Raw genomic sequence first — 25,674 nt, 5'->3', positions numbered from 1 at the left:
TTAAATGATGTCTTTATGTGCAACACATTTTTCCTGACTTTTGGAATTCATTGGCAATTTCCTTTGTAGTGAGTAATTATGCTACTTTGTAAATTAGGAATTCTTCATTAGATATTAAACTATTTTGAAATAGAGTACATCAGTATGATGAAACTAGTTAATAAATTTATAGACAACTGTTTCCTAAATAGCATTAAGGCACAAATGATACAGATTTTGACCTCATGCTAAGAATTAATTGTGATAAGTGATAGATTAAAGAGTATCAGTTTTTAGTGAGTATTTTCTAGGATCTTGCATATTCCTTGTTATGTGTTACAATATTTTTAAATAATTCAGTGTGCTTTGTGGCTTATTTGTAGATGTCTCTTTAACGCAGTGTGACATACAGATGAGAAAACTTGTTCTGAAGAGTCCTTCCTTCAGCTTAACAAAAGCCACCCATTTCACAGATGATTTAACTTTGATTAACCTACTCCATTGTAACAGATTATTCCAACAACTGGAATTTCATTCTTTCATGTTATTTCTAGGTGCAGCTTAATTTATAGACTGCTTTTCTTTCCATCTCACCAAAATACATCACAATTTTGATGTTAACTCAGTAAAAATTCAGTGGTTCATTAAACCTAATCTTAGTATTCATTGACAAGAGGTTTGTCATTTTAAAAGTAACTGCTACTTTTATGCATTCTTTATTGCTCAGTTTATAATCTTAGATTCCCTGTCAGAGAAAGCATGGAGTTAACTGCTTAGCATATTGCAATGAATATTCATCAATAAATTGATGTGACATGGCAGTCACAGTTTTCAGTCTTCCTGCTCTGTTGTAGCGTTTTTCAGTTTTAAATATATTACGGTTTATCATATAATAGGGACTAGCTTAGAGAATCTTTAGAATTGTAATATTATATTTTTGGTCATGTTAATACTTTTTTAGTAGCTAGTTGTATTCATTTTTAATAAGAGTATTTGTTTCAGAGAACAGTCTAATAATACTGATGTTTGGCATTGTTTTGCCAAATATTTGGTATGTGTAGATAATCAGCTTAATAATAAAAATATTTTTAAAGCAGATCATTTTTGTAATGTTCTCGGAATTTTTCTTAGTGTTAGCCATTTAATGAAGCTTGATTCTTAAGTATCTGAGTTTTTGAATCAGTTTTTAATTTTAATTTGAGTCAGTTTTTAATAGAAAGAGTTAGTGCCTTCATTCTAAAATAAAATCCTGAAAACAAGCATTAAATAGTCATCATTCAGCTGCAACTAAACTATATGGGCAAATAAGCATGACAAATGCCATGAAGAAGGTAGAGTTAGATCCCTGTCTGCCATACTTCATCTACATTTTAAATTTTAAAAGGAAAAGAGTGTCTGTAAGCATGATCTTTTCTGTTAAATGTGTAGATTATGAGGTCACTTAGCACTAAAGTACTGACCATATGCATTATGACAGGAATTTGACACCTGTCATTGGAAATGGTACTTAGAAGCCGTATAATGCAACAAAGTTGAGGGAGGAAGATATGATGTGGATAGGAGGCTGTAATTTATAATTCACAATGCTTCAGGATGACCTGTCCAGGGTGACTCAGATTCCCTGTCTTTGATTTTAGGATTTACATACAGTGAACTTGCTAGTCAACAAAATTGATAACTGATGGTATTAGAAGAAAATGGAAAAATACATATTTTCAGACTTAATTTTTAATTGAAGTAAATATCTTGTTATTCTAAAAGTCAGCTTAAGTGTAATTAAATTATTTTCATTACATTATACTGGTAGGTGACTTGATGGTAGAATTTCATCATGTTTGCGCAGTGCAGTATAGAATTGTTACCAGATACACTGTTCTCAGATTAATAATCCATTGTATATGAGAATTCATCTAAAAGGGAGTACTGTCTTTCTGTTTCTCTGTGTGATTATTTTGCCCCCAAAAAAGCTTTCATTTTTTTAAGTAGCACAAAAGCTGTAATTGGCATGCTTTGTAAGGAAGTGTCAATGTGCAAGAGAGTGGCGATCACTAAGAATTCTTTTGCGTGTTCTTTCCCCTTTGCACCACCGCCTCCTCAGCGGGGTCACTGAGATCACTAGCTTTTCTTGAAATGGCCATTTTCACTGGCAGGTGCATTATACCCTGTATTTTCAGATTGTTTTTCCATTCTGAATGTTTGGCAGGTTGATTGCTCTGGCTGCATTGACGGAGAAAGGGCTGACAAATGCGGTTGGGCTGGCTGAAAAGACAGTGATTACTGTTTTCCTTTGTGGCTGATTGAGGCCCTTGAAAGGAAAAATTTTAACCTTCACCATTTGGTTCAAAAGTATGAGCATATATTGAAATCATTCGTGCCATTTATCCTAGTTCTGTAAACTTGTCAGAACGTAAAAATCGCTCAATTTCAAGTAATGTAGGATTGGCATACGTCATTATCATTTTGATTAAGTTGGAGGTTGTATCATTGTGTGCATTATACAGTGTCATTTAAAGCTTTCTTTCCTGAAGGTACAGTTATATTTTTATTGCTTATACTATAGAGTTAGAAAGATTTTCATAGCTTTCCAAACCTAACACTATGTGTGTGGTTTGGCAGCTGGTGTGGCCTACAAGCCGCATTTTGTTTGCAGGGTAAAGGCTTATCTGGAGGCCTCCTGGAGTGTGGGTAATTGCACAGGCTCGCCATTGGGGAGAGACAGGATTGGAAGCAGTCAAGCGGAAGAATGTTATGCCATCCCATTGCCACCTTGTAGCAGAAAGACACAATCCCAGCAGTGCCATCTGGTTATTGCTATCTAGTCAGCTGGCCTGGCTGCTGGGACCATGACTTGGCAGCTGGTTCCCATACTACCATTCTTTTGTGTATGTCGTATGTTAGTGTGTTTTAGATAATTTTGAACATGGGTCGGGGAAATGACTATAACAAGTAAAGTCCCCTTATTGAATAGGCTCTCATTACTTGAGATGGACTCTGCCACAGATGCTTGCTGCCATTCCCTCATAGATAAATGATGCATCTGTTTAGGCAATAAAAATAAGCATTTTCTTCATAAAAATCCATCTCTGTATGTAGTGAAAGAGAAGGTATGCAGAGTTGTATGTTCTATAACGTTTTAAAATAAGTAATTTAAAGTTATTTCCTGGTTTGATTGTATAAGAGGAGAGTTAGTCATTTTTAAAAGTCTTATAAACATTGTCTGTTGTCTCAATGTGTATTTTTATTCAAGTTAAGAAAACACTATTTTAAGTGCTTATTGCCACATCATATAACAGTAGATAATGAGACTTGCATTTAAAATGACAGAATAGAAAATGTGGTCTCGTAGCTATTATCTTTAAAATCTGCCTCTCAAATAGCAACCTGAGAGTTAATGTAAGCCGTCTTTATGCCATATGAAGATCCATTAGACACTGATGGTTTCAGATCACAAGTAAGCAGCCAACTCTGTAGGCTGTTTTAGACATTTGATTTTCTTCATTTTACAGCATTAATGTGTCAGCATGCTACATAAAACTATGTAGGAGTTGCATGTTCTGTCTGGAATGATAAATGCTTGCAAGCTTTTAGAGATTTACATGAGGAACTCATCCTAGTTGCTTATATATCTTATTTCAGTTTATGTAGCTACAGAATTTGATATGGCTGTTGCTGACTTACCATGTTAGGTATGTATAAAGAAGTTCCACTTAATTCTTTTTTAAAAATCGTATTGATAAAATTTACATTATTTCTACTCATTCTATCTTATGAGTGGTTCACTTGTGCTTTTACCTAAAAAGTTGTGATACTTTCTGAAGTAATTACCTCAAGAGCTTTCAGTTATTCTTATAAAAATAATTTTTGTGTTACTGTTTTGTTTTTATTCAGATGAAGAAGAAGATGATGACGTGGTGACTCCTAAACCACCTATTGAACCTGAGGAAGAGAAAACTTTAAAGAAAGATGAAGAAAGTGATAGTAAAGGTATCTTAAAGAATTTAACTTTTAAAAAAAGAATTTAAAAAATTTTATTGATTCCTGTTAAGATTGTTTTTTTATTATTTATACACTAAAGTAGAATAAAATGCTCTAAATCAAAGAGGTGAATCTGCTTGAAAAATGAGTCGCATTCATTGATCCAAATTGTGATGGTGAGGTGACATGATCTGAGTGGCATATATCAGACTTTAGAAAGACATTTGTTTTACAGCTCCTCCTCATGAGCTGACTGAAGAAGAAAAGCAGCAAATCTTGCACTCTGAGGAATTTTTAAGTTTCTTTGACCATTCCACAAGAATTGTAGAAAGAGCTCTTTCAGAGCAGATTAACATCTTCTTTGACTACAGTGGAAGAGATTTGGAAGACAAAGAAGGGTAAGAATAGTTGCTAAAATTATGGTGTCAGCAATGTTTAATTACTTTAAGAGTGGGAAGTTATAACACAGTTGTTGGTTTTTGGTTTTTGTTTTTTTTCTGTAGAGAGATTCAAGCAGGTGCTAAACTGTCATTAAATCGACAGTTTTTTGACGAACGTTGGTCAAAGCATCGGGTTGTTAGTTGTTTGGATTGGTCATCTCAGGTAAATTAGAATAACAGAATTGGTTTATATTTACCCATTTTTGAATTATAATAAGCAGGTAGTTGTATTTTAATTATGGAAACTTTGTATAATTAAATCAGTGTATATTATAACAATGGATGATGGCTCTAATGTTATGGTTGCCTTATGTACTTAGGAGAAAGGATTGGAACACTATTTAAAACTCAAGGTTTTATTTATGCCACAGCTTAGTTTTACTTATTTTAATTGCTTACCTATTTTAATTCTGTCCTTTGGATAGAATTGCAACACATTTTAATAAAATGTTTTAACATTAAAACCTTTAAAATAACCTTACTAATTCAAAGTTTTACTAATGTTGCAGAGAGCATAACTCTAGAGATGTATTTCTTGATGAAGTGTTAGGAATTTGCATTTTCAGAATAATTTAATAAAAACAGTTGAGTAACTAGGAATGTAAAACAGTTATTATGTATAGCATTTTTTCCCCACTTGATTCTTGCGAGCAGTATCCAGAATTACTGGTGGCTTCCTATAACAACAACGAAGATGCTCCTCATGAGCCTGATGGTGTGGCCCTTGTATGGAATATGAAATACAAAAAAACGACTCCAGAGTATGTGTTTCACTGCCAGGTAAGATAGTCTTTTAGCAGTCTTCTCCCAGTTTAAGAATTCACTAATGAATTTAGACAGTGCCTTTTTTCTTTTCTTGTCAACAGAATGATTTCATTGGATTGGCATTTACTAAACCACCCCATATTTGCAAACAGATGTTAACAAAAAACTGAAGACTTCTCTATTCAACATGATCTGTGTTTTCTAGCTTTTTTGATGTCTCTTATGTTTAATCACACCTAAAGTCCTTTGCTGTTGTGATTTTCTGTTATTGTGATTGATTGTATAAAAGGAATCTTTTATAAAATGTCTTTTCTGCAGGGAGTTTCTCAGGAACTTACTTGCTGAATGTACAATTAGATGGTTGGCCCACTGAATTACTTATACATGGCCTGAGGAGTTGGAACTAGATAGTTTTAAGTAGAAACATATGTTTGAAGTAGGAAACAGATGCAGATTTTTAAAGTGGATTTAGTGGGAGGTTAGAATTTGCAAGCCTTTCTGGTTGCATAAGTTATAATCTTTTAATAATAATTCTGCAAAACACTTAACTGAATCAAAACTAGCATTATACTCTGTTGTCAGATTTCTGTCAAAGGCTAAAGTAGAGCCAGTTATCTTTTGATTTAATGCTGTAATAAAATAGTTTTTGCTCTGTTGGATAAATTGCTTAAATATTTCTGTAAACAGTCATTACATTCGACTTTTAAGCAAAACTATTCTAGAGCTGTATCTTTATGTTCTTAAACAAAATGACATTTTTGAGTGTATTTACTGGTGGTTTTAATCTCTGATAGCTTATAATAAAAGGGAAAATGTTTTTGGTTATAGATTTATTCTTATAACTTGTCACTTTTCTTTCATTTGACCCTTAAATATAAAAATCTTACTTATTTGCAGTCAGCCGTTATGTCTGCTACGTTTGCAAAATTTCATCCAAATCTGGTTGTGGGTGGTACATATTCAGGCCAAATTGTGCTGTGGGATAACCGTAGCAATAAAAGAACTCCAGTGCAAAGAACTCCACTGTCAGCTGCAGCACACACAGTAAGTAAAGAGGTTATTTCCATTAGATTTCCTTCATCATTAAATACTTAATCGTGTCTGTCAAAATAGTCTCAAAATATGTTTCCTTTGATGTATGAATTCCTCATCATTTAGCAACTAAGAATGAGGGCTTTTTTTTCTTTGAAATCTATTTTATTAGAAACTTATCTCTCTTCTAAAATAATCTATTGTTAATCCACAGAATAGGATCAAACTTCACATTAAAAATGCCCTTATGATATGAGACTGTTTGGATATGAAACAGGATATCTGTGATGATACAGTAAAAATTATTTCATCTTTTTGGTGAAAATAATTCCAGATAATAATTTCTTTAATATTTCTTTCTTTAGCATCCTGTATATTGTGTAAATGTTGTTGGAACACAGAATGCTCACAATCTGATTAGTATCTCTACTGATGGAAAAATTTGTTCGTGGAGTCTGGACATGCTTTCCCATCCACAGGTAGGTTAAACTAGGAAAACTCTGAAGTTTTGAGGCAAGTATTGGTATTTTTTTTAAGTCTATATAAACCCATATATTTTTCATAAATGTTTTATAATAGTATTATAGTAACAGTTTATAAATCTAAGCATGTATTAAATATGATCTGTGATATATATACTTCATTTTCAAACCTGCTTCTTTTAATCAATTAAATTTATATAAGCAGTATAGTAAAAGAAGGTTTACAAACTAAGATTAGAAAATGTTCTTAAAAATTTAAAAATTGTAAGTTTACAAAATAATGTCAATTTTTTCTGTGTAGGATAGCATGGAATTGGTTCATAAACAGTCAAAGGCAGTTGCTGTGACATCTATGTCCTTCCCTGTTGGAGATGTCAACAACTTCGTTGTTGGAAGTGAGGAAGGTTCTGTGTACACAGCATGTCGCCATGGCAGGTAAATCTAAACTGGAATTTGCAATTATTTAAAATTCTCCCTTGAATAATCTCATTAAAACAATTTGCCTCTTAATTCAAGTAGGAATCTCTCCTAGAGCTACTTAAAGTTATTTAAGTTCAGGTATGTAAAATTAAATACTTTTAAAAAATAAAAGGTCATTTGAGATCATAATGTGTTCTAGCAATAGATTTTGAGGGGTGTGGTATGTTGTGATTTTCGTATATGTGGACTTGCTCACAAAAGTTAGTGGTAGGAAGTAACATTCCGCAGTTACAAATACAAAAACTCATATACCACATACTGGCCTTTAAAGTTGTAAGTAAGATTTTCAACTGTTTTTCTATTTCGATTTATTTGGACATTGAGCCTTCTTGGCTCAAAGTTCACTTCTCCTGATAATTGTACAGTAATGTCACGTACACATTTTAAATTGACTAGTATTTCTCCTGCTGTTCAATCTGTTTTGAAATTGTCTAGCTGTACCTTATCAATTGCTTCCTGTAAAAAAAAAAAAAATTGAGTGTTCAGATTTCATCGCAAATACAGATCACCTTCACTTGAAAGCTTTTGTTTTAAAAGTAACCTAGGTTCTCTCTCTTACATGTAGCATCTCTTTGTCTCTGTTCCACCACCTCAGAACCTTGGACATTGGACTTTTGAGTTCTGTCATCAATAGCATCATGATTATGGTTCCAAAATGTACTTACTACTGCTTTAGTGGTGTTATCAAATATGGATAGAGTAACACTCAAACATAATTATTTTGATGTGATATGAGCACAGAGTTAAGTTTGTTGAAATTGTGTCAAAGTATAATAATAGATAAACCTATAACATATATTTGTAAGTGGTCTACTTACAAGAGATTTCCCTGTTTTCACTCTTATGAAATAGCAAAGCTGGAATCAGTGAGATGTTCGAGGGACATCAAGGACCAATTACTGGCATTCATTGCCATTCAGCTGTTGGAGCAGTGGACTTCTCACATCTTTTTGTCACTTCATCATTTGACTGGACAGTAAAACTTTGGACAACGAAGGTATCTAAAAACAGATGTCTGGTCAGGTGCTCAGGTTTCTGACACAAGGTGGTGCTCTAATACCACATGGAAAAGATGAAAAGCCTCCTAATAGCTTGGAATGATTTACTGATAAATCAAACCTAGAAAGTTACACAGAACATGAGTGAAAACTAGATGTTGAAGTTTTTACAAAATATGCTCACAGGTATGATAACTCCACTCATAACCAAGACCAGTTGTCCCACCACTTCTGGCATTTCAAGCATAGAAATGGTTATTCTGAACTGAGCTGGGGGAAAAGCCTCTGAAGATCTCGCATGACTCTCATATAGCTCCCCTATAGCCTGGCACAAAAGCTGTGCATTTGCTCTTTGAAGAGCTTTTAGAAGATGTTCAGAACTGCAGTGACTCACAGAGCTGATGGAAACCGGAGGAAAGATAGATAAAAACTGTTGTACAATAAGACTATGTCATAAACTCGAGTCATTAGGAAAGTATTGTGTAAATACTTATAAATTATTATAGTATAAGTAAATATTTTATATTAAATAAGTAAATTTATTATAAATAAATACTTATATATAATAATTATACTTATGGATGCATATATATTTTTGTTGACCACAGTACATAATACAAGTTGTTTGTGTTTAAATAAGCCTTGAAAACCTTTTATGTTAAGCAGTGCTTCCTGATCCTCCAGCAATTCCAGAAATATGTGACTTTGCCCTGAATTATTGAAAGTCTCAAGGCAAATCCAAAGTGCCTTTACTTTGCTGTCTAGCTTTTCTGCAGTATTACATTGTTGGTGACGAAGTTCCATCCTTAGAATATCATACTCTATTTAAGTTAAATTTTAAGCTGTGTTTTTTCATGTTTTCATCTGCCTTATCTTAACTTTGATTCTTCAGTTTCTTTGAGAAAACCTGGTGCTTTTAAGAGGTTTTCTTCACTATTATAGTGGAATCATTTATTTATCAAATGTTGACCTTGGAAATCAGGGATGAACTCACTACTCACTCTTGTCCTTTCCTGATGCGTTCTTTCAGTGTAGTAGGAAGTGAAGTAGCAAATTGTCTCTTAAAATTCAAAGTTTTCATGTTTGGGATTGGCTTTTCTGGTAAAGAATCTCCCTGCAATGTAGGAGACCTTGGTCTGATTCCTGGGTGGGAAAGTTCCCCTGGAGAGAGGGATAGGCTCCCCACCTCCAGTTTTCTTGGACTTCCCTGGTGGCTCAGATGGTAAAGAATCTGCCTACAATGCGGGAGACCTGGGTTCTATCCCTCATTTGGGAAGATCCCCTAGAGGAGGGCATGGCAGCCCACTTCAATATTCTTGCCTGAAGAATCCCTCTGGACAGAGGAGCCTGACACGCTACAGTCCATGGGGTTGCAAGGAGTTGGACATGACTGAGCGACTAAGCACGTTTGGGATTAATTCAGTTCAGTTCAGTTCAGTTGCTCAGTCATGTCTGACTCTTCGCGACCCCATGAATCGCAGCACGCCAGGCCTCCTTGTCCAGCACCAACTCCTGGAGCTCACTCAGACTCACGTCCATCGAGTCAGTGATGCCATCCAGCCATCTCATCCTCTGTTTTCCCTTTCTCCTCCTGCCCCCAATCCCTCCCAGCATCAGAGTCTTTTCCAATGAGTCAACTCTTCGCATGAGGTGGCCAAAGTATTGGAGTTTTAGCTTCAGCATCTGTCCTTCCAATGAACACCCAGTACTGATCTCCTTTAGAATGGACTAGTTGGATCTCCTTGCCATCCAAAGGACTCTCAAGAGTCTTCTCCAACACCACAGCTCAAAAGCATCAGTTCTTTGGTGCTCAGCTTTCTTCACAGTCCAACTGTCACATCCATACATGACCACAGGAAAAACCATAGTCTTGACTAGACGGACCTTAGTTGGCACAGTAATGTCTCTGGGATTAATTAGCAGGCATTAAAAACAGCATTTAAGTCTAATGAAGGAAAATGTATTAAAAACTGTTTAACACAGTGTCTGTCTAGCATGATAGAGACTTCACAGTGTTCATTCAGTTCCTCCTTTTCTCCTCCATGGAGATCAGGCAGAGTGTTAATGCATTTAGTGTATCATCTGTTTTCTTTCCTGGATTGCTCTTGAATTTTTGCTTTTGAATGAGATTTATACAGTGGAGAAAGGTAGAGGTAGAAGATTCTCATGTCTTTAAGCAAAGAAATGTATAATCCAGCTAGCAAAAACAAAGCAAGATGCAGAATTGGAGAGATGAAGCCAATTGTTTCTCTCTGCGCTGTAGGTGGCCACGTAAGTGGCTAGCTTTCTGGATATCTGGATACCTTACATCTTAGATTGTTGGCCAGTACCCTCCTTCAGTATTTGAAAAGAATCTTTTATCTATTTGTAGATTTGTTATTTTTAGTATCTCAGGGCTTCAGTTTGCCATCCTTTTTATCTTTAAATTTGAGGCTTCCATTCTTAAATATACCACCAAATAGGACTAGAAAGTGAAGAATTCATCTTGCCTAAATAAGAACAGTACTTACATCTGTGGTACTGGACTGACTGGTGCTTGCTTTTGTGTACTACACAGCTGATTGATTGGTGGTTGATATTTTTTGTTTTTGTATTTTCCTGTATTTCAACATAAAACTGCCTACTGAATAAGAATGACAGCCAGCCATATCTCTTTCTTTGCTAATGGAGCTAGACATTGCTTCCTTCTTAAGCTTCATATAGAAGGCTCATTTATTCATTCAACTGTAATACAAGGCTCTCCCTTCCCCCCACCACCCTATTCTTCGGCCACTCCAATGTTAGTGACCGAAGAATAGGACAACACAGAACAGGGTGATTTTATAGAAGATAAATCATGTACCCTCAAAACTGTATCAGAAGAATTACCTTTTTATTCTGACTCTGCATGACACAAATAGTTCTAGTCTATGAAGGAAGAAAGAGCAACAGTCTGCTAAGTATTTTTTTATTTGGCCATATTATGACTCCCAAAGTCATTATTGCTTTGATCTTGGATTTACACTTCATGGTTAATTGTGTTACTGGTCTTCATTTCTTCTCTAAAAACTTGGTAGAGCCTCTCTGCTCTCCAATACAATGATAATGAGTAATAGGCAAAATTTTAAGATAATCTCTTCTTAAAAACATTGTTCCAGCTTAAAAAGCTTTAAGCTTTTTAAACCAGTATCTTCAAATTCATAAATTTAACAGACTTTAAATGTTTTTCTTTTTGCCTCTACTTTTTAAGTGTTTTCTGACTCTAGGAATTGGGTCCCCATAAACTGGAAGAATGAATCATTAGATATTGCTGTATCTTTGTATCCTTTAAGATCTGACTCTGCCCCAGCAGCGAAACAAGATTCTTTCTTTTTCTCCCTTTCTATAAGTCCTCTGTCTATCGCTTGAAATCTCAGTTTGGTACTGCCTCAAATTTAGTTTCAAGTAATCTATCTTCTGTCATCTTCTAGTTTTTGCAGAGTCATGGATTTTAATGCAGTGACAGGGTTCTGGATCATCAAATTGTTTTCTTTTTTGAACTCAGTTATTTTTAATAAAGAAGATAAAGATAGATAGTTTTCCGCATTTTGGTGAAGTTTAATTTAAACCAAGATATTGCTTCTAAAATAGTTAAAGGACACTGTTTACTTTTTAAAATACCAAATTTGAAAATTCACAACAGAAGTACTTTGGCAGTCCTGAAAAATGGTACGAGGAATAGAATAGTTGTCTTGAAGATAACTTGAGGATTCCATGAGCACTTGATTAGGGGTAGACCTGATAAATGAGCTTAATATTCCAACCACATTTAACTGTACTTACTACAGATTACTCTTAAAATATAAGAATTATTTATTTGGAGGACACAATGTATTAATATATGCACAATATATTCTTAATTTCAGAACTGATGCCTTTCAGGAGCATATTTACCATAAAGTGACAAAGTTAAAATCATTAATGTATTTCTCAGAATAGGTAGTTCTTGAACTTTTATAGGTCATATACACCATAAAATTGTTTCACAGTTTCTGATGTCTTAAATTCCCTCCTTATTTGAAAAGCTTCAACCTATTTAACTCTTGGAAAATATCTGCGTTAAAACAGGGTTAAAGAGATTTTACTAATGCTTCTAATAGCAACTATGCACCTATTAGACAAATTAAAATGAAGAAATGCTCTGAAGTTGGGATGTTTCTTGGAAAATGCTGACTGACCATCAGGACCCAGTCCTCCAGGGCAACATTTATTGTAATAACTTGCTGTTGGTCAGTGTCCAGCCTGTCCTTTGCATATTCAGAAACTCAGTTTTATCAGTCTACTAGAGTTGATTCGGAGAAGGCAATGGCACCCCACTCTTGCCTGGAAAATCCCATGGATGGAGGAGCCTGGTAGGCTGCAGTCCATGGGGTTGCTAAGAGTCAGACACGACTGAGGGACTTCACTTTCACTTTTCACTTTCATGCATTGGAGAAGGAAATGGCAACCCACTCCAGTGTTCTTGCCTGGAGAATCCCAGGGATGGAGAAGCCTGGTGGGCTGCCATCTTTGGGGTCGCACAGAATCGGACATGACTGAAGCGACTTAGCAGCAGCAGCAGCAGCAGAGTTGATTAGCTAGAGAATGCTAATTAGCACTCACAGGTCTCTAAGACACTGATATGTGGGAGAAAGTCAATTTATTAATTTACAATGAGAAACAACTGCCAGAAGGCCCAGAAACTCTTACTTGCCTGACCGGTTCATTGTTTCCTGTATTGGACAACCCACATGGGAAGCCAGATTATAATCAGAAGGTTGCTTGGTGAGCAAGGAATTGGAGCAAAAAACGTTTTTTAATTTGAATGCTTAATGGCATCAAGCAAAGATAGCCTGATTCATTCATCTTCACATAGAGAGAACCCTGCCATAGGTGGTAACCCTCAGAATCCATTGACAGAGACAGTCTCCAGGACAGTGCTTGAATTAGGTGTTTCTTCAGTTTTCTTATAAGAGTGCTTCTTTATATTTCCATTTCTTTTAATGGATACATACATTCCTTCTCAAAAAGTTAGTATCTTCTTTCAGGTTATATAGAAAGGTATTTCTGCCCTTGGAATTGTTTCTTTTTCATGAGAATCTGTTTATTTCCATCTTGATTCAAGTGAGGATGTACTTATTTCCCACTTCTCTGGAGAGTACCTCACTGTTATGTTCATGGATTTACTATAGAGACTCTTTGGTTATTAATCTAGAACTCCCCAGATGCCCCCAGAAAAATATAGAATTACTGTATTCATTTCCTGGGGCTGTCATATCAGATTGTCACAAACTGGGGAACTTAAAACAACAGAAATTTATTCTTTCACAGGAGGCTAGAAGTCTGAAATCAAGGTGTTGGCAAGGTTGGTTACTTTTGGAGGCTCTGAGGAAGAATCTATCCCTCTTTCCCTGTCTCTTTTGTAGTTTTCAGGGTTGCTAACAATCTTGTCGGAGAAGGCAATGGCACCCCACTCCAGTACTCTTGCCTGGAAAATCCCATGGACGGGGTTGCACAGAGTTGGACACGACTGAGCGACTTCACTTTCACTTTTCACTTACATGCATTGGAGAAGGAAATGGCAACCCACTCCAGTGTTCTTGCCTGGGGAATCCCAGGGACGGGGAAGCCTGGTAGGCTGCCATCTTTGGGGCCTCACAGAGTCGGACACGACTGAGGTGACTTAGCAACAGCAGCAGCAGCAACAATCTTCTGCTTTTTGGCTTCCAGCTGCATCACTCCAGTTTCTGCCTCTGTCGTCACGTCGCACTCTCCCTACATGTCTGTCCAGATTTTTCTCTTTTAAGACAATAGTCATGCTAGATTCAGGGCCTACTCTAAGCAGTATAACCCCAGTTTAATTAAGTCTGCAAAAGACCCTTTTTCCAATAATGTCACATTTACAAGTTCCAAACAGACTTGAATTTGACAGGGAGTTGGGGGGCTGGGGTGGGTAGGACACCATTTAACCCAATACATAACTGTAAAGAACTAAAAAATATATATATATGGTTTGTCTCTTGACCATTCAGTGTTTATTTTCACCATGTACTACAATGAGCTGCCTTTGATTATTCAAATGCTGTCTGTTTTTCAAGAAACAATACTTTTGATTCATTCTTTTTGGCAAATGTATTTGCAAACCTTTTGTTTGTAAAAATTTTAGAGTGGCAGTGACCTTTAGACATCATCTAGTTCAGTAGCTCTCAGTTTTGGTCATGTTAGAATCACCTTGGCAATTTTTAAAACTTTTAGTGCTCACCTGGCACCTGAGACTGATTAAATCATAATATCTAAGGAGACTTGGCAACAGCATAATTTTGAAAATCCCTCCAGGATTAGGGGGATTACAATGTATAGTCAAAGTTCAGAACCACTGATACAGAACTTTTGCTCTGCGAATAAGGAAGTAGGGGCCAGCAATGATGAGATGACTTCTCCAAAGCGTTAAAGCCCTGAAATAAGAGTCTGGGTCCTGTGTCCCTCTTCAGCTCTTTCCTGCTGCCTCTCTTCCATTGAGGCAGAAGTTCTCATCGAATTAAGAAAAGATATTACTATTAAAAAGTATTTCAAATGATCCATTGGGGATTTTAAATTTGAAGTGTCATATATAAGATTAATATATTAATGAACAATTTTGGTATTGTGTGTGTTTTCTTTCTTTCTCTTTGAGGCAGAAAATTGTTAATCCTTGGATGACTGTGTTTTCTAAATTAAACTTGAAAAAATTACCAAAGGTTTCTAATTACATTTTATAAATTTGGAAACATGTTGCCATTTATTGTATTTTTATTTTTAATATAATCTTTTACCCAATTTTAATGCATCCTGCCCTTTTCCCCTGGCTGCATCATAGTCTACTGAATTAGATGAAGAATTTTATTAATAATTTCCTGAGACATTCCACAATCTTCTTTTTCACTCTGTATATAATTTTTATGGGTTTTAATCAAATTAGTATATTAAATTTTTCATATTCTATAAAAAATGGAATCATGATATGTACTTGTGTTTGGCTCTTTTCATTATGTTTGTGAGAGTCATTGCATTTTGTTGAATGTAGTTGTAGATAGTTAGATGTTCTTTGTCTCAGATATACAGTATTCCCTTATGTAAATATACTGTAATTTATCCATTCTGCTGCTGATGGTATATGGGTTAATTGTAGTTTGGGGTTGGGTTATGGATAATGTTGCTATGAGCATAGTTGTAGGTGTCTTGTGGTGAACATAAGCACTTGTTTCTGTTGGGCATATACTTAGGAGGGAGATACTTGGCCACATAGTTGAACATGTATGTGCACATGACTGTGAACAGCTGTTTCAAGTCTTTGATGAGAGACCATAAAATTGCCTAAAAACGGGATTTTCTTGAAGTATACAATCACCTCAGGATTTATAGACCTTGTTGTTCAGTCGCTAAGTTGTGTCCAGCTGTTTACAACCCCATGGACTGCAGCATGCCAGGCTTCCCTGTCCTTTACTGTCTCCCGGAGTTTGCGCAAACTCATGTCCATTAAGTTGGTGATGTCATCCAATCTTCTCATCCTCTGTCGCCCCCTTCTCCTGCCTTCAGTCTTTCCCAGCATCAGGGTCTTTTCCAATGTGTTCATATCAGGTGCCCCAAGTATTGGAGCTTCAGCTTCATCAGTCTTTCCAGTGAATATTCAGGATTGCTATCCTTTAGGATGGACTGGTTTGATCTCCTTGCTGTCCAAGGGACTCTCAAGAGTCTTCTCCAGCATCACAATTCAGAAGCATCAAATTGTTTAGTACTCAGCCTTCTGTATGTTCCAACTCTCACATCTGTACATGACTATTGGAAAAACCATAGCTTTGAGTATATATGGACCTTTGTCGGCAAAGTGATGTCTCTGCTTTGCAAAACACTGTCTAGGTTTGTCGTAGCTTTTCTTCCAAGGAGCAAGCGTCTTTTAGTTTCATTGCTGCAGTCACTGCAGTGATTTTGGAGCCCAGGAAAATCATTCACTGTTTTCCACGTCTCCCCCCTCTTACTTTTTGAATGTTGAGTTTTAAGCCAGCTTTTTCACTCTCCTTTTTCACCCTCATTAAGAGGCTCTTTAATTCCTCTTCACTTTCTGCCATCATCTGCATGTCTGATTCCAGCTTGTGATTCATCCAGCCCGGCATTTCACATGATGTATTCTGCATATAAGTTAAATAAGCCTTGACATATTCCTTTCCCAATTTTGAACCAGTCCATTGTTCCATGTCCAGTTCTAACTGGTGCTTGACCTGCATACAGGTTTCTCAGCAGGCAGTAAGGTAGTCTGGTATTTCCATCTCTTAAGAATTTTCACAGTTTGTTGTCATCCACATAGTCAACGGCTTTAGTGTAGAAAATGAAGCAAAAGTAGATGCTTTTTCTAGAATTCCCTTGCTTTTTCTATGATCCATCGGATGTTAGCAATTTGATCTCTGGTTCTTCTGCCTTTCCTACATCCAGCTTATACATCTGGAAGTTCTCAGTGCAAGTACAATTGAAGCCTAGCTTGAAAGATTTTGAGCATTACCTTGCTAGCATGTGAAATGAGCACAATTGTATCGTAGTTTGAGCATTATTTGGCATTTTCTTGCTTTGGGATTGGAATGAAAACTGACCTTTTCCAGTCCTGTGGCCACTGCTGAGTTTTCCAAATCTGCTGGCATATTGAGTGCAGCATTTTAACAGCATCATCTTTTAGGATTTTAAATCAGCTGGAATTCCATCACCTCCACTAGCTTTGTTCATAGTAATGCTTCTTAAGACCCACTTGATTTCACACTCCAGATGTCTGGCTCCAGGTGAATGACCACACCATTGTGGTTATCCGGGTCATTAAGACATTATTGTGTAGTTCTTCTGTATATTCTTGCCACTCTTCTTAATCTCTTCTGGTTCTGTTAGGTCCTTGCCACTTCTCTCCTTTATTGTGCCCATCTTTTCTTGTAATGCTCCCTTGATATCTCCAGTTTTGTTGAAGAGATCTCTAGTCTTTGCCATTCTGTTGTTCTGCTCAATTTCTTTGCATTGTTCACTTAAGAAAGCTTTTTTTTAATCTTTCCTTGCTCTTTCTAAGCAGGGTGTTTGTTAATCAGTGATGTGCATCAGAACCTTTAGTGCAGCAACACCAGAGTGACTCATGATGCACATTGAAGGTGGGACCCTGCATCTGGGTTTCTTAAAAGCTCTGCAAATGATTGTGGTACTCATTGTTGCTGAGGGGAGTTATAGGAAAATACTGATCTTAAAAGGGAAGAAAACTCTTACTGTTTTTAGCTTAATTTTAAGTTCGGTTAAAATTTTTATTTTCTTAATTACAAACATATTTTTTTGGCTTTTAAGATAATCCTGCAGTTGACATTTACTTTGACACCTGGAAAATTTTAGATTTATAATTTTAAGCTTTTTATTATAGAAAATTCCAAATACAAAAGCAGAAAGAGGAGTATAATTAAACTGTTGTGCTCATTACCTAGCTCCTAAAATTATCAACACATGACCAACCTTGTTTGATCTGTTCCTATATACATTCCCTCCGTACCACTGGATTATTTTAAACAATGACTTATAGTATGCAGTATTATATATACAAAACAAAAAAACCTGTAATACTACCATATCATTGTTGTACCCTCCCCCCAAATGAATAGTGATTCCTTAATTTCATCAAATAGGCGATCGGTGCTCAATTAAAACATTTTTTTTTCTTTTTACCTTTTATTTGTTTGAAGGCGAATCCAGATGAGGTTCATTTATTTGTGATTGACCCATCCTTTGAGCCCTGCTCTTAAAAACAGGGTTTCCTTCTCTGCCTTGTTGTCTTGCTGCTACTGCTGTTGAAGAAACCAGATTGGTTGTCCTGTTAGTTTCTCACAGTCTGGATTTTGCATTCTGTGGTACTGTTCATACTGTTGTGTATAGTTGCAGATTGTTTATAATTCTGTAAGGAGAAGCTTGGTGTCCCCCAGTCCTTATGTTGATGTCTCTTCGTTCTTTTTGGTGATCGGGAGCTTATTCTGCAATAGATTCCTCAGGAGGTGCTCATGGGTGCATTATTCCTGTATTCACAAGAGTCTGTTTATGAAGGTCAGTTTGTGCTATCTGCTAAGTCACTTCCGTCATGTCCAATTCTCGTGACCCCAGGCACTGTAGCCCGCCAGGCTCCTCTGTCCATGGGATTCTTCAGGCGAAAATACTGTAGTGTGTTGCCATGGCCTCCTCCAGGGGGTCTTCCTGACCCAGGGATCAAACCCATGTCTCCTGTTTCTCCCGCACTGCAGGTGGTTCTTTACCACTGAGCCACTGGGGAAACCAGTTTGGCTGTATATAAAAGTTACAGTTTACATTGTTTGATTACCTTAAATATGTTATTCTTGTTTTCTGGCAAAAGCATTGTCAAAAAGTCTGATGACAATCCTATTTTTTTTTCATTACCTCACTCATAACTTGGTCTTTAAAAATCTGAATGATAAAAATTTTTTTTCTTTTTTTTTTTAAGGATTGATTGTGTAGATACACAAGATACTCTAATATGAATTTCAGGCTGTCTTTTATTTTAGGAGAGTTCTGTAAAATTATTATTTTTGTATTCTATAATATTGCTTTGATTTTCTTTTTGAGGGCCTGCCGTTACAGGTATATCTTTGTTAATCTCATCTGTCTATCACTTTCAAAAACATTCAATTTATCTTTTCTTTTTTAAAAAAATAACGGTGTTATTGAGATATAATTCAGATACCATAAGATTCATCATTTTACAGTGTACAATTCAGTGGTTTGGGGATTTTATTTAAGCCGTCCTAGTGGTATGAAATGATGTTCCATTGTGGTTTTGATTTGCATTCCCATAGTGGATAATGATATTGGACATCTTTTCAAGTGCTTATTTGTATTTGTAGATCTTCTCTGGAGAAATGCCTGTTAAAACTTTGCCCAAGTTTTAATTGGGTTGTTTGCCTTTTTATTAAAGTTTTGTTAAGAGTTGTAGATACAAGTTACTTATAGATATATTATTTCCAAATATTTTTGCCCATTGTATAGGCTCTCTTTTCACTTTCTTGAGGGCATTATTTGAAGCACAAGGGTTTTAAATTTTGATTTACCCCAATATATATACTTTTTTGTTGTCATTTGTGCTTTTATCTCATCTAAGAAATCATCGACAAGTCCAAAGTCACAATGACTTACTCCTGTGCTTTCTCCTAAGTTTTACTGTTTTTATCTCTTGTATTTAGATGTACTATTTTACCTCTTATATTCAGATCTAAGATATTTTTGAGTTAATTTCTGGGTTTGATGTGGGGAAGGAGGGGTCCAACTTCATTCTTCTGCATGTGTGTATACAGTTGTCCCAGCATCACTTGTTGAAAAGACTGTTCTTTTCACATTTAATTGTCATGACATCCTTACACTCGTTAAAGATCTGTCACAATAACTTTGTGTGAGGTTTGACTGAGATCTTTTTTTTGTTCCTTATTATCTAGTAGTGAAATGAGTTTTTCTCTGTGTTTAAGGAGGAGGGAACGGGCATAGATGACTTTTCTAGTTTCATGTTGTTGTTTAGTCGCTCAGTTGTGTCCTACTCTTTGTGATCCCATGGACTATAACCCGCCAGACTCTTCTGTCCATGGGATTTTCCAGGCAAGAATACTGGAGTGGGTTGCCATTTCCTTCTCCAGGGGATCTTCCTGAATCAGGGATAGAACCTGTGCCTCCTGCTTTGGCAGGTGGATTCTTTACCACTGAGCTACCTGGGAAGTCCTTTCTAGTTTTGTAGTCTAGGTTAAAGCTCTCCTGGGTTTTTTGCAAAGTGGATATATATCTCTCTGTGTCTTGTACTTGCTGAAATGTATCTTTTCCGTTCCTCTCCACCACCTTTATCTGAACCTTCTCTTTCCCTTGTCCCTATTGTGCTGTATTCCACAACTTGGACTCCATTCCCTTCAGTTTCTTTTTTGGTGAGACTTGGTCTTGGAAAGGGAGCTTTGATTTGTTAATTTGCGAGTTTTTCGGGGCTCAGACTGCATCATTAGACCTTACTTCTATCATAATGGAGTCTGCCTTTGGTGTGTAAATGGAATTGTGTTGACTCCCTCCCAGTCTCTACTGCTGTTCTCAGACTGACCCCCATGCTGTCCAGTGATCACCCACTGTGTACTGTGAGGCTTTTCTGTTCTATTCTCCAGCTGTGAGAAGCCCTCATGCCTTCCTGTACTTCTTCTCACACAGATGTGCCGTGCAGATCTCATAGTTGGCCAAGATTTCCACCTGTTAACATTTGAAGTTTTGTCTCCTGATTTTGTTGTAGATGTTGTTTATGAATCTTTGGTTTTTGCTATCCTCAGTGCTTTGTCTGGGTTTATGGGGAGATTTAGAGGAGATTCAAAAAGCATACTGCCATTGCTCTCATCTTTCCAGAATCTTCTCATTGAAATGTTTTTAAAGCACATCCTATTCCTTTTTAAAAACAGTATGGTGTCTACAAGTTAAATAGAAAATGCAATCCAGTTGTTGATTCGTACTTCATAACTCCAGGTAATTCTATAGTGAAACAGATTATAGGAACTTTTTCTAGGTTAAGTATCATAAAATATTATCATACTTGTTGAATGTATGTCATATTTTGACTGTGCTAAAAATCAACTTTTCCCTTTCAGAATAACAAGCCTTTGTACTCATTTGAAGATAATTCAGACTATGTTTATGATGTTATGTGGTCACCCACTCACCCAGCCCTGTTTGCCTGTGTGGATGGCATGGGTAGGCTGGATTTGTGGAATCTCAATAATGACACAGAGGTGAGCAAGAAAATAACAAAAATTGCACTGAAAAATAGAAAATTGGAGATTTATTGAATAATTTGTGAAATTCCTTTTATCCCAAGGAATGTGAAAGGACTCTGTGATTGTAGCTTCATCACAAAGAAAGCAAATAAGCTTTGTACCCTAAATAATAAACAGCCTGCTGTGCAGAACTGAAGGGAGAAATATTGTTGCCAGGAGCACTGGGGCATTCCTTTTACTTCTGAAAACATTGTTACATCTCTTCATGTCCTGGCAAAGTCTCATTCATAAGGCAACTGGGATATTTTTCACTCATAGGCTAGAAAGCAGATAGTTTCAGGCTGTTGACATACGTTAACCTTAATTCTGAATTTCTGAATCATCTCTTAGCCTTGGTAGAATTATATATTATCAATAAATATTAGTTGTAGGCTGACTTGAGTGACACAAAATGTATTTTCATGACTTGCTCTGTGAAAGATTAAAAACAGTGTTACTCTTACTATAAAATTAATATAGAAATAATCAAATTTCCTAATTATTATACTAAAATGACTTATTTGGAATGAAATTTAACTGCAGCTATTATTTATTTTTAACTATGTTTTTACTAATGTAGGCAGAGGCTTAGAGTGTTCTTAGAGTTCTGTATTGCAATGTGGTGGTTAAGAAGTAACATTAGCAGTTCTATCAATAAAAGTTGTTGAGGAGAAAGTCTCTTGGTGCCTTCTCCCACAGCCACTGTTTCTCACATCTCTTCTTATTTCTAGTGGCTAAATATATGTTATCATAATCCTCTAAGTAAATTAGTTGATTATACAAGACAAGGAATTTATATATTGGAAATACAAGTATTTTAACATCATGCTAACTTCTGCTCTAGTAGTTTGAAGAGCAACATTCAGATACTGCTAGGGAAAGATATTGAGTCCTGGATACATGACTGGACTTAATTATACATTTCTAGTTACCTAGAGTGGTACCAATTTTCTTAATTTGGATTTTCATGTTAGGCATTTGTGGTTACAATTAAATTTGGATCTGTTCTATAATTTAACTCACAATAAAGCTAAGTTATAATTTTTCTTTTAAACTATTTTGGCATTCTAGAAGGTTAAATTAGTCATTTGGGGATGACTTGTGTCAAATAGAAGGATTATTTTTAATCAGGTTTCAAAAATTTAAAACTATTGTGATTCTGTTCTGAGTCAGACATTGAAGGTTTGCTCTGTGAGTGGCAGATAATTTCTTTTCCCTCTGCATAGCAGAGGGCACAGCCATATCCAAGGGGTGGTGCCACGGTGTTGGTGCTGTTCTCTGGCCCTGCTCCAGATGGTTCATGGGACAAGGGCTTTGGACTGACCCATACGCATCTTTGGTATGAACTGTAGAATCTGTGGATCAAATCACAGGTTTTAGCTAACAGAGACACAAGCTACAAAAGTAACTCCTGTCCTCTAAAATTGAACCATAATCTGTTTATGTGGGCTTCTGAGATGTTTCTTTAAATGAGGTTTTGGCCATCTGTTTTCAAACGGCTTGACTTCTTAAAAAAGTCAAAACAACAAAGAATCCTTTATTAAAGAGAAGATTTCTCAAAATGATGTGTCCAGTCATGTGAAGATTTCTTACGAAAGGACTTAAGTTATTTTCCCAAACCATTTTCAAGGATTGACTGTAATGTCATTCAGAATGTATCACTGAACAGGAAGAAAGTTGGGGAAATTCTTTATCTATTTTCATCTTTGTTTTCAAAAACCTAGCCAGATTGGAAGAAAAAGGAATTACTATTTTACATGTTTATAGAAATCCTGATGAAACTTTTAACACTGAACTGTATTTTAAATGACTTTAGGTGCCAACTGCAAGCATTTCTGTGGAAGGTAATCCTGCTCTTAATCGTGTAAGATGGACCCATTCTGGAAGAGAGATTGCCGTGGGTGATTCTGAAGGACAGATTGTTATATATGATGTGGGAGAGGTATGGGGCTCACTGCCTATAATTTTGACACATCTGTTTAGCTTTCATGGAACTATAGTGACAGTATCTTTGTGGTTAAATCTAGTCTTTGAGGTTCATGAATTGAATAACCCATGTGTTTATAAAGATAAAACTTACTTTTCATTACAGAAGCAACTCTTGCGATTAGTTTCCTTTCTAAACTGAATGTCCTGTGTCCCTATGCAACAAATGTTGAGGGTAGTATCATATGTTGAAAGTACTTTCCAGCATGCATTGCTGGAAATTAGAAATTCTTTGAGCAGAAGAAATTTAGTCATAGTTGGACTTGGGGGCTTTACAGAATTGACATCGAGGTAAGATTTTGTTTTTTGTATTCGTAGATTTGTTTGGACCAGGTAGCTCAAATAAAAAGTAGTATCTTTTAAGAGCTATCTAATGACTACGTGAAATGTCATTCTTGACTCCTTGAGCCTTGTTGCAAAGCCGTTATGAGTGAACCCAACAGGATGAGTTGCAGCCCTCGCATCTTTACTGTTTGGGTTGACTGTGCACAATGCTCAGGGGTGGTTTCCTCATGTTTTAGCCCTGGCTAGTGCCTTAGTCACTCTTTTCTTTTGCTGTGCCTAATGATTCTCCATCCTCTCTGGAAATCCCAGCCTCTAGCAGTTGCACCTGGAGAGAGGTAAATTGGATCATTTAGAGCAGCCAGTTGAATTGTCTGCATAGATGGAATTACTCTGTATCTGCACCATCCAACATGGTAGCCATTAGCTACTGAACACTTAAAATGTGGCTAGAACAATTGAATAACTGAATTTTCAATTTTATTTCAAGTAATTTAAATAGTCACATTTGTCTGGGAGCTACAATACTGGGTATCACTGTCCCATCTAGTCTAAATTCGTACAGTAGATTTAGAAGCAGGCACATCCATTTGCCACACTGAATGCTCTGTGCCCTAATATGGCGTACTAGATTCCTCTAATATTATAATGACAGCTGTCAAAGATTTTTGGTTATTGAACTGCTTCAGTGAGGGAAATATATCACAAGCGTCCTTTCCCCTTTCACTCTTGGTGTGTCACTGAATTGGTAAGTAGCAGCATACCTTTTGACAAAAGGTTTAAGATACATCAAGAAAGATTATCTTATACTCCAAACAAAAATACTTAAGAAACCAGCCTTTTATGAACCATGTTTCAAAAGTTACTTGATACTTACGTGCAAGAAGTAAAAATTCTTCAGGAATTCCTGCTCACCAGAAAATCCATGAGATAGTGCATAGGAGTTATATTTACAGAGCATCATTGTCATTCTCTCTTGCACAGATGCTGATAATAGCAAAATCATTTCTGAGGCTGTCACAACACACTTCTCAAACACTATCTTTTGTTTTGAAATGTTATAAATTATTGGTATAGTAGCTGTAATTATGGAAGGGACATTCAAGTCAATTATTACTTTTTAATGGAAAAATTATTTGAAAACACTGAAAAATAGTGGGTAAGATGATCTTTTATTTCATTGTACATAAAGCATTGTATTTCTTCTAACAGCAGATTGCTGTCCCCCGAAATGATGAATGGGCACGGTTTGGCCGAACACTTGCAGAAATTAATGCAAACCGAGCGGATGCAGAGGAGGAAGCAGCTACCCGAATACCTGCTTAGCTCCTGAAGAGAGAATATGTAGCCTTAGTGGATTTGGGGAAGACTCGAAGTAGATCCTAGAACTATTTGCATGCATCTGTCTAAATGATAATTAAAAGGAAATTTCGTGGATTAAACTATGGATTTAATGCAGCAAGCAAGTCATACAAAATCCTTTTTTATATAACATACATCTTGTTTTGAATTTGTGTCATTTTTAATACAGCTGATTGACTTTACAGAATGCAACCTTTTCTGAATTCTTATACACAGGTGTATATTTGGTATTCTTTTGATGTCTAGCTTATAACACTATATACAGTTATTTCTAAAGCACGGATTATGGTCTACATATTTTTAAATAACCACCATTCACTGTTATACTGATAATGTGCTCACTAACCATAATATGTAGGAACACTGTTTATTTGTAGCTATAGCATGAAAACTATCCAGTTCCATTCTGATATTCTCTTTTTCTTTACATTTCTTGTGATAAGTGTCTATAAATAAAAACAAATATGCTTTAACTTTTCAAATTTTCATTTTGATTTACTCCTTGCAATTAAAATTTTATAAAATTCTGTCTCTCTTATAAGGTTTCCTATCTTCATCTTGCTTTAAGCTCCTGCTGTAAGCAGCTACTTCAAGTCCTGTAAAGCTTTGTGCCTTAAATTACCATGCAGTATACTGTAGATCTCCCAGTTCATTATGAGCTGATGTCTAGGTAATCTGTCTAAGTGAAAAAACTTCTTCTAGGTTAATTTTTGTTTTACTCCCTTTTTCTTCCATCTAAGATATACATGGTGTAAAGAATAAACAGAAAGCTGCCTATTGTTTTTGCTAATTGAGATGATATGTGAGCCCTCTGAGACTGAAACCTCCTTTGAGAGAAATTGATTTTGTGGTTGTGGTTGTAGTAGCCATGAAGCAAAGTGCTCAAATTAAGTTTTTGTCATTGAATCAACTCCACATCTTGAGGTCTGTTACAACTTGGTCTATAAGCCTGAAAGTTAAGTGGCAAATATCCAAGAATTTGTGTTGAAATCAACCTGTTTCAGGACTAGAGAAAAGGATTATGCTCAGATGTTGAATTTATTCACTTTAAGTTGTCTAGTTCCTTGATCTT

General features: G+C 36.0%; 1 protein-coding gene across 2 annotated transcripts in view; it reads left to right on the top strand.

Annotated features, from left to right (window-relative positions):
- The window catches only part of DYNC1I2 (dynein cytoplasmic 1 intermediate chain 2), a 54,471-nt gene extending 29,397 nt beyond the window's left edge, over nt 1-25,074 (top strand). Inside the window, exons 6-16 of one of the 2 annotated variants that reach the window (XM_052636312.1) lie at nt 3,868-3,963; nt 4,190-4,352; nt 4,458-4,557; nt 5,049-5,174; nt 6,057-6,203; nt 6,557-6,670; nt 6,975-7,108; nt 8,006-8,150; nt 20,808-20,948; nt 22,789-22,914; nt 24,456-25,074. In XM_052636312.1, coding sequence (XP_052492272.1) covers nt 3,868-3,963; nt 4,190-4,352; nt 4,458-4,557; nt 5,049-5,174; nt 6,057-6,203; nt 6,557-6,670; nt 6,975-7,108; nt 8,006-8,150; nt 20,808-20,948; nt 22,789-22,914; nt 24,456-24,566 — 1,403 coding nt within the window. In that variant the 3' untranslated portion in view covers nt 24,567-25,074. Of the gene's footprint in view, nt 1-3,867; nt 3,964-4,189; nt 4,353-4,457; nt 4,558-5,048; nt 5,175-6,056; nt 6,204-6,556; nt 6,671-6,974; nt 7,109-8,005; nt 8,151-20,807; nt 20,949-22,788; nt 22,915-24,452 lie in introns of both variants that reach the window. The other variant, XM_052636311.1, reaches the window with a different exon arrangement.
- The last annotated feature ends 600 nt before the right edge of the window (nt 25,075-25,674 follow it).

Source organism: Budorcas taxicolor, chromosome 2 (genome assembly GCF_023091745.1).
Source record: "Budorcas taxicolor isolate Tak-1 chromosome 2, Takin1.1, whole genome shotgun sequence".
NCBI classification, from domain to species: Eukaryota; Metazoa; Chordata; class Mammalia; order Artiodactyla; family Bovidae; genus Budorcas; species Budorcas taxicolor.
The sequence above is the reverse complement of the archived record's forward strand: the minus strand, read 5'-3'. Positions and strand labels throughout refer to the sequence as shown.